This window comes from Pezoporus wallicus, unplaced genomic scaffold (assembly GCF_028554395.1).
Source record: "Pezoporus wallicus isolate ANWC-B61680 ecotype Strahan unplaced genomic scaffold, APGP_CSIRO_Pwel_v1 contig_4816, whole genome shotgun sequence".
Lineage (NCBI taxonomy): Eukaryota > Metazoa > Chordata > Aves > Psittaciformes > Psittacidae > Pezoporus > Pezoporus wallicus.
The window spans coordinates 6,385,304-6,397,671 of record NW_026640990.1 but is presented as its reverse complement, the minus strand read 5'-3'; the positions used below and the strand labels follow the sequence as shown (position 1 = coordinate 6,397,671).

At 36.4% G+C, this 12,368-nt stretch overlaps 1 protein-coding gene across 1 annotated transcript in view; it reads left to right on the top strand.

Moving 5' to 3' along the window:
* The window catches only part of CTNNA3 (catenin alpha 3), a 379,762-nt gene that overhangs the window by 5,094 nt on the left and 362,300 nt on the right, over positions 1 to 12,368 (top strand). Inside the window, exon 3 of the mRNA XM_057421525.1 lies at positions 4,240 to 4,443. Within this exon, the coding sequence (XP_057277508.1) occupies positions 4,240 to 4,443 (204 nt within the window). The remainder of the gene's footprint in view (positions 1 to 4,239; positions 4,444 to 12,368) is intronic.

Genomic DNA, 12,368 nt, shown 5'->3' with positions numbered 1-12,368 from the left:
GCATATTGTGTTTGAGACATGTAGTAACTTAGCTTACCTCCAGCTAAGTTGGGTGCAGTTTTTCTTTACACTCACCTGTAATCTTATTGCTGTAAGAAAGCTCCACAAAGAGAAGAAATGAGGCAAAAATGGATGCCTGATACTAATCCTCTTAATGTGTCACTAAACTATCTTTGTGGAAAAAAAAACAGTACCTCACTACCTTCACCCTTCCAGAAAAGTGTCTTCAAGTACATTTCCTTTCTTCTGTGGAACTATTACAGAAAATGAAGGTTTCTCATGCCAAAATGAAGATCTGTATTACTGCTCTTATCAGAGCTGACTCTAGGCATTGATAATTAAGAATTTGCCCACTAAAGCAAAATGACTTTCTGTGCTGCTGTCTGGGAGAGCCAGTCTGGCTTCATCCACTGCCAGCAAGAGGTTAGGGTATATGGAGATGTTTCAGAGTAGAAGAGCGAGCCATCTTTATTCTATCCAAGCACTTTTTCTTTTCTTTGGATTTTAGCCTTCAGGGTCTGCCAGGTACTGACAAAATTTCAGCTTTTCTTCTCTCTGTCCTGAAGAGTACAGAAGTTAAATTTTTTGTAACTACCGAGTAGTTCTTAAGTGGCTCCAACTTCTCTACTTCCGCAAAAGAAGATGGAGGCAGTAGACTACCTGTTTCCTTTGTTTTTGTCTTTGTGACTGAGCAAATTATTGTTCCATCCCAGTTTGGCTTTGGTTTCAAAGTTGCATGTGAGATTAATATTTCCGTGATCAACATATTTTTTATACCTTTCAATTAGGAAATAAGAGATACAAAGAGGGGGTTACTATGTTGCATTTACGGATATACGAACAGATGTGGTTTTCATCTTTAAAATATTTATGCTTTCCCTTCTGCTTGCATATGAACTCCTTTTCAGTATATTATGTGTATCTGGATAGGTGACCATTGGTTTGAGAAAATCCAGGAGTTTGGAAGTACATGCTTAATACTTTAATCTATGGTTGCATCTGCTAGATGCGCATAAACACCTGACACAGACTCATAAACCTTTTAAAGGTCTATCCTGTCAGTTGCTGAAACAAGTCTATAACTTAGTTTTAGACTTTTTATAGTCTCTCATAATAGAGATGACAGAAAATTGTACTAGCAGTATCACTGCAGTGGTATGAAAATTCCAAAATTCAATATGGAAAATGTGGAGGCAGACAGAATTTCACTAGTACCTTTTCTTTCTAGTCATTATCCATAGAAATTTGAGGGCTAGAATTCATGTAGTCCCAGTTTCTGGTACAAAGCATAACATAATCCTAGATCTTCAGGCCACAGAAGGTCTTACAGAAGTTAAGAAGGCTCATTGTCCACTGATCTTATTTCATAGAATCACAAAATGGTTTGGGTTGGGAAGAACATTAAGGTCATCTAGTTCCAGCCCCTCTGCCATGGGCAGGGATGCCTCACACTAGACCATTTTGCCCAAGGCTCTGTCCAGCCTGGCCTTGAACACTGCCAGGGACTGAGCATTTACCACTTCTTTGGGCAGCCTGTTCCAGTGCCTCACCACCCTTACATTAAAGAACTTCTTCATTATATCCAACTTGAACTTTCCCTGTTAAGTTTAAACCCCTTGTCCTATCACTACAGTCCCTGATGAAGAGTCCCTCCCTGGCATCCTTGTAGGCTTCCTTCAGATACTGGAAGGCTGCTATGAGGTCTCCACGCAGCCTTCTCTTCTCCAGGCTGAACAGCCCCAACTTTCTCAGCCTGTCTTCATATGAGAGGTGCTCCATCCCCCTTATCATCCTCATGGCCCTCCTCTGGACTTGCTCCGACAAGTATGTTTTATATTCCAGTACATATGTTAATAGGTAGTAAGTATGGGGCCAAAGTGCTGAAACTACTTAAATAATTTGAATGCTTTAACTGTGATGGAGGACTTCAAACAGTGGAACACTAGTGGAGGTGGAATGTTTAGAAACCTACACTGAGCTTGCAAGCTGGGAAATACAAGCTTCCATTTGAACGACACTGTAATGTAGAAAGAACCTGCACTGGTTTCCTTTGGAAATACTCAGATTATGAAGTCTGATTTTCCTCTAGTTTTTCTGGAGAATCACCCAGCTGTCTCAAAACAATTCTTCTACATTTCAGATGACATGTGAGGTTTGGAAATGTAACAAAGTCTTCCTTTCCCTAAATCATACCTAGCGTGTAAGAGCATGTTAATAATAACCAACAAGAAAATTTCAAGGTAACTGAAGTCCTTTTTCCTAGCTTTTTAAGCTTTTATCTTACGATGCTCTGATAGAACACTCACTGCTCTTAGAATTCCCTCAGCTAGACAGTACCTGAAATTGTGACATTAAATTAAAATACAATTGAAGTTCTCCAGCTTAAAAGTAGTCTGGTACATACTGGATACACACAGATAAGTTCTGATTTACCTGACGTAAATTCCACTTAAGGGTATATGGCATAGTTTGCCTGTTTAATATTTTCTCTGAAAGCTTGGAACCACATATGGATTTAATAGATGAACGGATTTGAATGGAATATAGGCTTGGTGGTCTTGACAGTAATGACACTGTTTCAGATGTTCAGTTAGATTAAAAATTACTAGTTTGAATTTCTTGAAATGCTGAAGCTTGAATATACTTACTTTCACATTTCATGAAAATATCGCTACTTTTCTTTTTCTTTAGATGATTTGCTTGACACATAAATGTAATTAATTTATTATGCCAGAGTGGCTGATGGCTTTTGTTTACCCTAGGTAGTGAAAAGCAAAAGGACACTTATTTCTATTTCCTTTGAAAAAAAAGAATCGTTGAACAACAGCTACTGTTTTGATCTTTGCCCATATTCAGTCTCTTAAAGGTAGCAGCAATGACTTTCTGTCACAGTGTGGGATTCTATCAGACTAAAAATCAGCAGAACTAGACTGCTCGTGTAATATGATTTAACATTCTTGGTTGTACGCTAGCACGGTTGGTTTTGCGTTAAATAAAGAGGCCCTCCTGATCTCTAAAAGACTAAATTTTGGGGGTGTTGAACCTCTCTTTCAAACAAAGCTGACAGTCTGGCCTGAGATACTTGGATAAAATATGGAATGTTATTGAGTAGTAAACTCGTACACAGTGTCACAATTGTATATAGACATTACAAGCTTAGTATAAGATACGTATCTTTTTTAAGAATTGACAAGGTAAGTATACAAAACAGGCCCATTATATGGGAGCATAAAGAAGACAGATAACCCTCAAGAAGCATGGACAGACACAGGAAAGAGTTTGAAAGAAGAAATACTTTTTTTTTTTTTACAGCCGTAAGGTCAACACTTGAAGAGGAGAAACAATGCTGGTTGAGAAACTGGGAAGATGTCACACAGTTGTGTATTTTAAGATATACCTTCTGTATGGCCATGAACCTGGCAGTTTGGGCCTTATTTCTTTGCTTGTAAAATGGGGTTGATAGCTTTTCGTTGTGGAGTAGGATGTTGTAAAAACTGATAGACCAAATAGATACTGCAGTGGTAAGAATGCATGCATATTTATAAAGGTAGACAAATAACATTTTTGTTTCCAGAAGTGAAATGCCTTGTAGAAGAAGAAATGCTTAGATACAGGTGTAGGAGAGACTGAAGGTGAGGATGAAAATCTTGGGTCTCATGCAGCAAAAACAGGAATCAGAGGAAGGATTCAAAGACAAGGCAGGTATAGTCAGGAAATGTCAACGTGGCCTTTGCAGGTAGATGTGATCTTGTTCTACTTGTTCTGTGAGATGCATAGGTATGAACCAGATTCAGCTTGAAAGCTCTGTGGCCATTTTAGCACTGGATCCAGGCCAGTGGGATTTGATAACATGGATATTGGCTTAGAACTAGTGGGATCTGAATGGCGGAAACAACTTGGCTTTGTCTGCAGATGACTTGTATGCATAGCCCCAGTAAGGAAAATGGAATTTGCCATGGTCAAAGGTAATTTAAGTATTTCAAGCAGAAAGGTCTAGTTGCAAGTCTAGAAAGCATAAAATCACTGTAATTCCATCTTTGGCAGTGTTCAAGGCCAGGCTGGATAGGGCTTTGAGCAACCTGATCTAGTGGAATGGCAGGGGGTAGGAGCTAGGTGATCTTAAGGTCCTTTCCAGGCCTAACCATTCTATGATTCTGTGTTTATACAGGTAAAAAAAAAAAAAAAGAAAGCGGCTTAATTAGGCTGACTTTTCTTACCTGTACTCCTATTATTTTCCAGAATTTAATTATCCTGGATCCTCTTGTAGTAAATGAAGAGAAAATAAGGCCATCACTAGAGAAACGCCTGGAAGCTATTATCAGTGGAGCGGCTTTGCTAGCTGATTCTTCCTGCACACGTGATTTTCATCGAGAACGCATCATTGCTGAATGCAATGCTATCCGCCAAGCTCTCCAAGACCTGCTTTCTGAATACATAAACAATGTAGGTAACCAGACTTTTTCTTTTTTTCGTTTTTCTTTTTTTTTTTTAATGGCTGTTTCAAAGCCTGCTTTAGTGTACATTAGAATTTAACCTATAATTAGTGTAAATTAGAGTTTAACCATCATTTCTCAACATACTCTTTAAAAGGTTGAAGGGAGCATTTTTCTGCATAAATCTAAGCAAAAGCTAAATACATATCCCCAGAATGAATACGTATCATATTATATCACACAATCTATGGAAAATACTGCATTATAGGTACAAGGTACTTGTTTAGGTTAGTTTATACTTATTGTGAACAGTCACTAGTAAGAACAGATGTAATCCATCATACGCTGGCAGCGAGTGTCTTTGTAATGTCACTTTCTAGACTGCAGTTTTAAAATGTAATCTCCATTTGTGTAGGATGCAACAACTTAAATAGCAATGTGCTAAAATTTAAGTAAACTGTTAGTATCATTTTAAAGTAGAGTGTAGAGATTTGTAGTAGAGATTTGGTCTTTGTAAGAGCACCAAGTTACAAGTGTAAAAATTACTTCATTGATAAATTAGAAAGCTGGGGCTGCTTGGTAAACCCAGAAATTTGGTTGTCTGGCATTTTTACAGGCCAATTAATCTGTGAATTTTTAAAAAGGATTAAAGTTTGATTATGTTTTAAAAATAACTGTTATAGAGTGGATTTGGCACAGATACTATTAACATGGTTACACAGTGTTAATATATTTTTTTTCCTCTGGAAACATTTTTTTGTACACATACTGATCTTGTCTAAAGATACCTCAAAATGGTTCCTCAAACACTTGAGAGGATAGTTGTATGATACAGCTATTGGTTTCGGGAAGCTGAAATTCCTCTATTTTCTTCAAGTCATACTATTAACACAGTCTGAAGCTGTTCTAATAAGACTGTTTTCTTTGTCTTATCCTATTGTTGTTAGAATAATGAAGTGTAGGGACTAAGATAATCTGTGCATGTCATGTTTTTTCATTTCACAGATACTGTACTTTTGGGTATTTTCTCTTTATTTGTTGGGGGCATGTGGAATTCACAGCTGATTTCATTTTCTGTGAATTCAAGTTCCTCTTTCAGTCCCTATGCCAAATAAAGATGCTATCATATTTTACTCAAAATTTAGCTGCAGCTTCTGTTGAATGCAACACAATTCTTGAACCTTTCTGGTGGTGCTTTTCACAGGGATTTGCTATGTGAGATTTCTTTAGGTCTGGTTAGCTTGGAAAGTTAGTCTTTGCCACCTTCTGGCAGCAGTTGTCTATTGCAGTATCTGCTCTAGGGTGGATGAGGTTTGCTGTTACATGGCTGAAAGTTCAATAAGGGAGGGCATCAACCTTTAATGGTTGCACTTGATGGTCTTAAAGTAAAACTTCATGAGTGTTAAGTCAAATGGTCTTAAATTCTTAGACTCTTGAAACAAAATTGTGATTATCTTTTCTATTTGAGAAATAGCCACTGTTTTAGGGTTACGCAGTGCAGACTAAGGGGAAAAGAGGAATGCATAAACCCTTCAACTTTCCCAAGTCAGGAAGCAGCTTTTTAAATATGGCAAAAAGAGAAAGTGTCTGCACAAGGTGACATAGACGAGGAGGGAAGCAGAAAAGAAGAAATACAAAAGATTTAACGGTGGGAGGTATTCAACTAGGGTTAAATGACAGGAATGAATTTAAACCTTTTAGTAGCTTTTAGTGCTCTTGATCTGTTTATACAATTAATATTTCAGTGGAAAAACTCTCACCAAGAATAGTTTATGGCTGTTATTGAGACCAGATTAATAAGTTTTTCAATGAGAAAATTATCAGGTGTCAGTTACTTTATTCCACAACTCTACCTCACTGAAGAATAGATGATGGATCCAGGAGACAGTGCTGACTTATGATTGTCTTCTGAGCTCTTCTGTTAATAACTTCAGTAAGCTATGACTGTGAATTGAATGAGCTATTACAATTATGCCAGACGTTTGTTAACATAGTACAATTTAAGGACTACATTGTGATTCTGTTCCTCTCCTTGGGGACACTGTTGTACTCCAGAAGCAGTTGCACTGTCTACATAAAACTCCATGTGAGTTTATGTTGATGTTCTCATGATGTATATGTGCCCCATGCCAGAGTAAGGTACAGAGGATCTGTAGCTCTGCTTGAATGTGAGAATGGAAAGTTTACCCTGCCCACTATCCACAGGGAGCATGCTTTTGCTCCTGTCTTTGTCCTGATGGTGTATGGTTCACAAAACATAGCCTACCCACTGTCAATTGATTTGTTTTCAGTCACTTGAGCTGTACTTGTCAGCTGCTTGGAAGACTTTTTTTTTCCCCTGGATTTGTGTCTATCATTTCTTGCTGGTATATTGGTTTGATTACTCTTCTTAAGGTTTCTCCCTATCTGAGTGTTGCTGGCAGGAGCCATATGGCTTCAGAGACACATAGGGTTTGTGCCATCTTTGCAAATCCTTGTCTGGAAGCTGGTTTGCCAGGAAGCTTTATGAGCTGTGCTGACACTGGTAACATTCAGTTTTATCTTAGAAGCCCTTGGGTCTGGTGCTGATGGTAGGTGCAGCCTGCATGATAAGTGTTTACCTTGAACAGGATCATTGTCGAGGACTTGAGTACCTGAATTCTGTTGAAGTTCTACATCATCTTTGTTTTCGAAACTAGCCCTCAGCGCCTAAATAAATGTACAGGAACTTACGATTTAACCCTGACTATTTGAAACAGTACAAGGAATGTAGTTTTTGTGGTTCCTATTATTTCTTTTTCTCAAAGTTTCTAGTAAGCCTGAAAGATATCAAGTGAAATCAAGGGCCTATTGGTGCTAGTGATGAAATTTAGTTTTTACTGGAAGCTGAGAGAAACATCTTTTCAGCAGATCCTGCCTTTAAGTAAGTAGCTGTTTTTCACAGGGGCTATATCACAGAGAACTGGTGTAATGGAAAGTTAAGCAAAATGTTCTCTACACTAATAAAGACCCCCTCCACCCTCTGTTTCCAAGAAGCTTTAAGTTTTTCTGTTCACAAAGTAATTCAAACATATAGTAAATTGCAAATATATTTATAATTCTTCTGAAAGGCAGCAGTTTTTCTTCTGGTATTTCAGAATCCTTCATGTACTACTGTTAATCTCTCTGAATTTTACTCACAGACATACATTGTTAAGGGATATATTTGCATTTCAGCACATCAAACAACAGAATTACTACTGTAAATTTGGATAGCTTATCAACAGCAGAATCAAACTACAGTGTGTGGATAAAAATGTATTCATAGGAGCAGTCATTTTGTTCTAATAATAGGCACTTTCATTTTCCTAATGACAAGCTTTTGTCTTGGCTCTACTCATCCTTTAAAGTTATTGAGTATGATGGAGTGTAGTGATACTAACTCCATGTTTTTTGAGGTCTCTGCTTTTACTCAAAAAGTGAGTGATCAAAAGCGATAATAGAGTTGCAATTGAATGTGGGTTAAAGTGGCTGTTGTGAGCAGCAATTTGGATGATTGCAGGCACTACTTTGTCTGCCTTCATTAAGGGTATATGTCTGAATAATTATTCTGCACCCACCTTTGGGTTTTAATAAAATGAAAACTGGCTAGATTGTTCAGGCAAGGATGAAAAAAGGTTGGTAAAGAAAGGTCATATATGCTGATGGTGTGATAGCTGATTTGAATAGCTGAAATTGAATTAAAGTTTCATTACTTTTAGAATGCTGTTTCATGATATTTGAGCTTTAGTAGTTTCTCAGCTTCTTCTGTATATTGGTTGGATTTGGGTAGGTATACACACACAGTATTATGCATGTTGGGCCAGTATACTTTATGTCTTTTTTGACAAGTTGTAATTTCATTCTTTCATGTATTTCAAAGCCTTCTGTTTATTAACTGGGTTTATGCTAAAATTACATAAGTTTTTTAGGGTCAAATAATGTCAGTTAAACAGTTTGCATTTTCATTGTTGTTTTCGAAGTTTTTACTTTGAAAGTTTCAAAGTTTTTAAGATTTTTATCTTTAAAAATAGTTTCACAGGAATATCTGAAACATTGAGATTAGAAAATATATGTATAAAACCAATATTTTTAATGATCTTTTCAAAGATTGAAAGTTTAAAACCAGAAAGTGAATGGAAAACCAGGATTTTTTGTTTATTGATAGCATGGTCTGGGCCTTTCCTTTGTCAACTCATAAATTTGAGCCCTGTGGAGTGCTCATGCCTTGCTTTACTCCTGTATTGAGTACTCTTGAACAACAGCTTAAGGTCAGACCCCCTGTCTCTATGCAGAGACTACCTGTGATTAATAATGTTCTGTGTGGTATTTTATTGCGATTCTTACTCTTTTAGAGTGGAAGGACATATAGATGCATCAAGAATACAGATATCTCAAACTTCATGTTACTTGTACTTTATGGTTTCCTGATGAAGTCTTTTAATGCTTCCCTGGGTAGAGGGAAGACAAGACACTTTGGTTTATCATCACAGTGGTGCAGTGTGTCTTGCATTTAAGCTACTTAATCTTGCTCTGAGCAGTGGAATTTTTATTTCAGTACTCGGGGGAACATTTCTGGTAGTTCTGAAAATAGCAAGAATTCTGCCAAAAGAGTCATTTCAAATTGAAAGAATAATTTTATTCATCTTAAAAAGCGAATGTTTCGTATTTTCAATGTAAAGAATGGCCTGTTTGTTTTTATTAGATATTTGTATCTCCTGGGGGTATTTTCCCTTAATTATCTGTGTACTATAGCTGCAGAAAAGTGGATTACTAGTAGTCAGTAATATGTATGCGAAAAGAGTGATACTCCATAAATAAAAATTACGGCATAAAATTCAGAGAAAATTCACATTGCATGAATCAGATAACCTAACTTGTGAAAAAGCTCCAGACACTTTTGGTTTCTGCTAATTTACCATAAAGTTTATGTTCTTCATTCACATAAGCATTCAGCTAACCTGTTCCTCTCAGTCAGGCTTTGGAGAACATAGGCTGTTTCAGAAAATAGTGTTTGGCACTTTTAAAGTTTCATTAATTTGGGGCTAATTTGCATTTATATTTTGGAGTAGGGGGTGTAGTGAGCAGTCTAATATGATTTGTTTTTTAATAGGATGCTGAAAATGTACTTGGAATGTATAATTTCCTTCATGGATACATTTTCCATGACTTAAAAACTTAAACCTTCACATCTTAGTACCTACCAGCTACTGTTCACTCTTCTATAGAAAGCTGCTATGATGTTGTGTATTAAAATTTTGTCTAAGGAGATCAAAAGTGCTACAACCAGTCAACAGATCATATATTGCTACGTGTCTAAATATGTGCATTTTCACATTGTTTGTCCTTTGTTGTTGATGATGATGGTGAAACTTCTAGAAGGAGATTGCCAGTTCTGCTAAGGTGTGTATACCTTTTTTCATAGCTCCAAAATGTAGATTGTAGCTTCCAGTGAAATTGTCTGTGTGACTACATGATATTGTGAATCTGTAAAATTGATAATTCAGCTCATTATTTAAAGAATATAAGAGCTATGACTGAAGAAATGCATTTTCATATGCAGCTTTGTACCTTTATCTGTTTAGCTTGATGTGTCTCTAACTTCCTCCATATAACGTAAATTATTCTGAACAATCACATATGATGCAGCTGAAGATTACAGCAACTCGTTAGAGTTATATTATTTGTTCAGTAATATGCTTCAGTATTTGAATGCTCCACATTATTGCTAGTGATGTCTAGGAGGGAACCAGTGATGTCTAGGGAGCAAAGACTAGGGCACTGTCTGACTTGTCTGTTTTGGTTACTTCCACTTTCTTTCACTAAAATGTATCTTGAAAAGTTCTGTGTAATTGCTCTCTGGTTGAAGAATTGAGCCCAAACTTGGCAGACTAGACTAACCAGGGAGTTTAAAGAAATTCTGTGTTAAAGTCTTCAAGAACAGAATAACTGTTGGTTATTCATGCAAGTGTTTTTTTTTAACCAGGTGACTTCCTGAAATCCTTTTTTCTATATTTCTATATAGGAACATCAATAAACAGGGCTTCTGTTCATGTCTTTTTGTAAAAAGAATGGACTCAAATGTTCATACTTCAGTGTCCACAGTCAAACATTTTAAAAAACCTACTGTTCCCGAGAATTTTGGAAGTCAGGTATAGCAAAATATAAATTATACAAATTTCAGTGTGTGATACGTGGTGTCAAGTGCCACTCAGATTTTTCTTATTCGGGTTTTTTTAAATGACTTTATCAAATTTTTTTTTTTTTCAGAAAAAAAGATTTATTTTGGTAAAGTTGGTCTATATTTCACATTATGCTGGCATTTATGCAGGAAAATATGCAGTTTTCATAATTCTGTTGTTGACATTGTCTCATTACTTAGTTCAGTTGACTTTGAACATCGCTGCAGTGGCTTTTCTTACATTTTATATGCAGCACGTGTAATTGAAAGTTATTTTTCTAAATGTCAACTTTTGTCAAACAGTTTTATAGGGAAATTAGATATGAACTGCTCAGGAAGAAGATTTTTAGTGTGCTTAGAAGACAAAAGTAGTCTTGTGAATTCCCCAAATAGATTTACAGTTGAGAAATAAGCTGCAGTTAACTTTACCTGATTATAGATGGTCTTACAGGACATACAATGAACTGAAATTCATGCACATGAGCTAGATAAAGATAATGAAAGATTTTCTATTCTTAAGCCCTGTTTTTCATTTAATGCTTCTGAGCCAAGCTATTTCAGGCTTAATCAGATCTTAACTGAAGGATTGCATTGAAGTAATATAGCATGATGAGTGAGTCACGGGTTTGTAGAATATGATTTAGTAGAATAGTCAGTAATTTGTATTTGGTACACCTGACAGTACTGGAAATATATTGGGTTGTTGAAGTATAAGTTTTTTCAGGGAGCCTTCAATAAAGTAGCATTTCCTCTCTCCCAAGCTGAAATAAATCCTTGATGATGGCTATAAACACGCATTACAAATAAATATTAAGGTATTTGTTAACTCAGTATCTACCTAACTTAAATTTACAAGATTTTTTTTTCCTTTTTTAACAGTTAATGGAAAATGATTGCCATTATGTGAGGTTTTTCCTAACCACTTTCCTATTTTCTGAAGAGTTTTAAAGACTGATAATTTTCTAAATGTTTGTATAGCATTTCCATGAATACTGTTGAAGTCTGGTGTTTCAGAATGCATTTATATTGTTCTTTTATCCTTTTTATAGGACAGCTGATTTTGTTATCTGAATACATTTCTAAGTTGCATTCTGTTTTGGATTGAAAGGTATTTACTTCTTGTTTATGTAACAATTCTCATTAAGATTGATTATTGGTAGTTTAGAAATTGTTAATAGAATATTGATATTGCAGACAAATGAAGACCAAATCTAATGTTTTAATGAAAGAATTACTTTTTCCTAAACAAATCCAGAATTTCTTATATTCTTAATGGCTAAGTATGTAACCTACAATACCCCAAATATCTCTATATATGCAATCTTCAAACACGTGTTCACTGTGATAACATTCTGAATGTTGTTTAACTTAACTTTAGTGAGAATTCTGCCACTGTCTCCCATAACAAACTGAAGAATTATGGAGTAGATAAGTTGAGCCTGAGGTAGATTGAAAATTGGCTAAAGCGCTGTGCTCAAAAGCTTGGGATCAGCAGCAGTGTCCAGCTGAAGGCAAGTAGCTAGCAGTATATCCCTAGGGTCAGTACTGGGTCCAGTGCCATTTTAACCCATTAATGCCTTGGATGATGGGAGCAAGTGCTGTCAGCAAGCTTGCAGCTAGTACAGGTCTCAGAGGAATGGCTGGTGCCCCAGCTGGCTGTACTGCCCTTTAAGAGGGACCTTAACAGGCAGGAGAAAACGACTGACAAGGAACTTCATGAAGTTCAACAAAGGGAAAGACTAGGTGGCCCTACACTG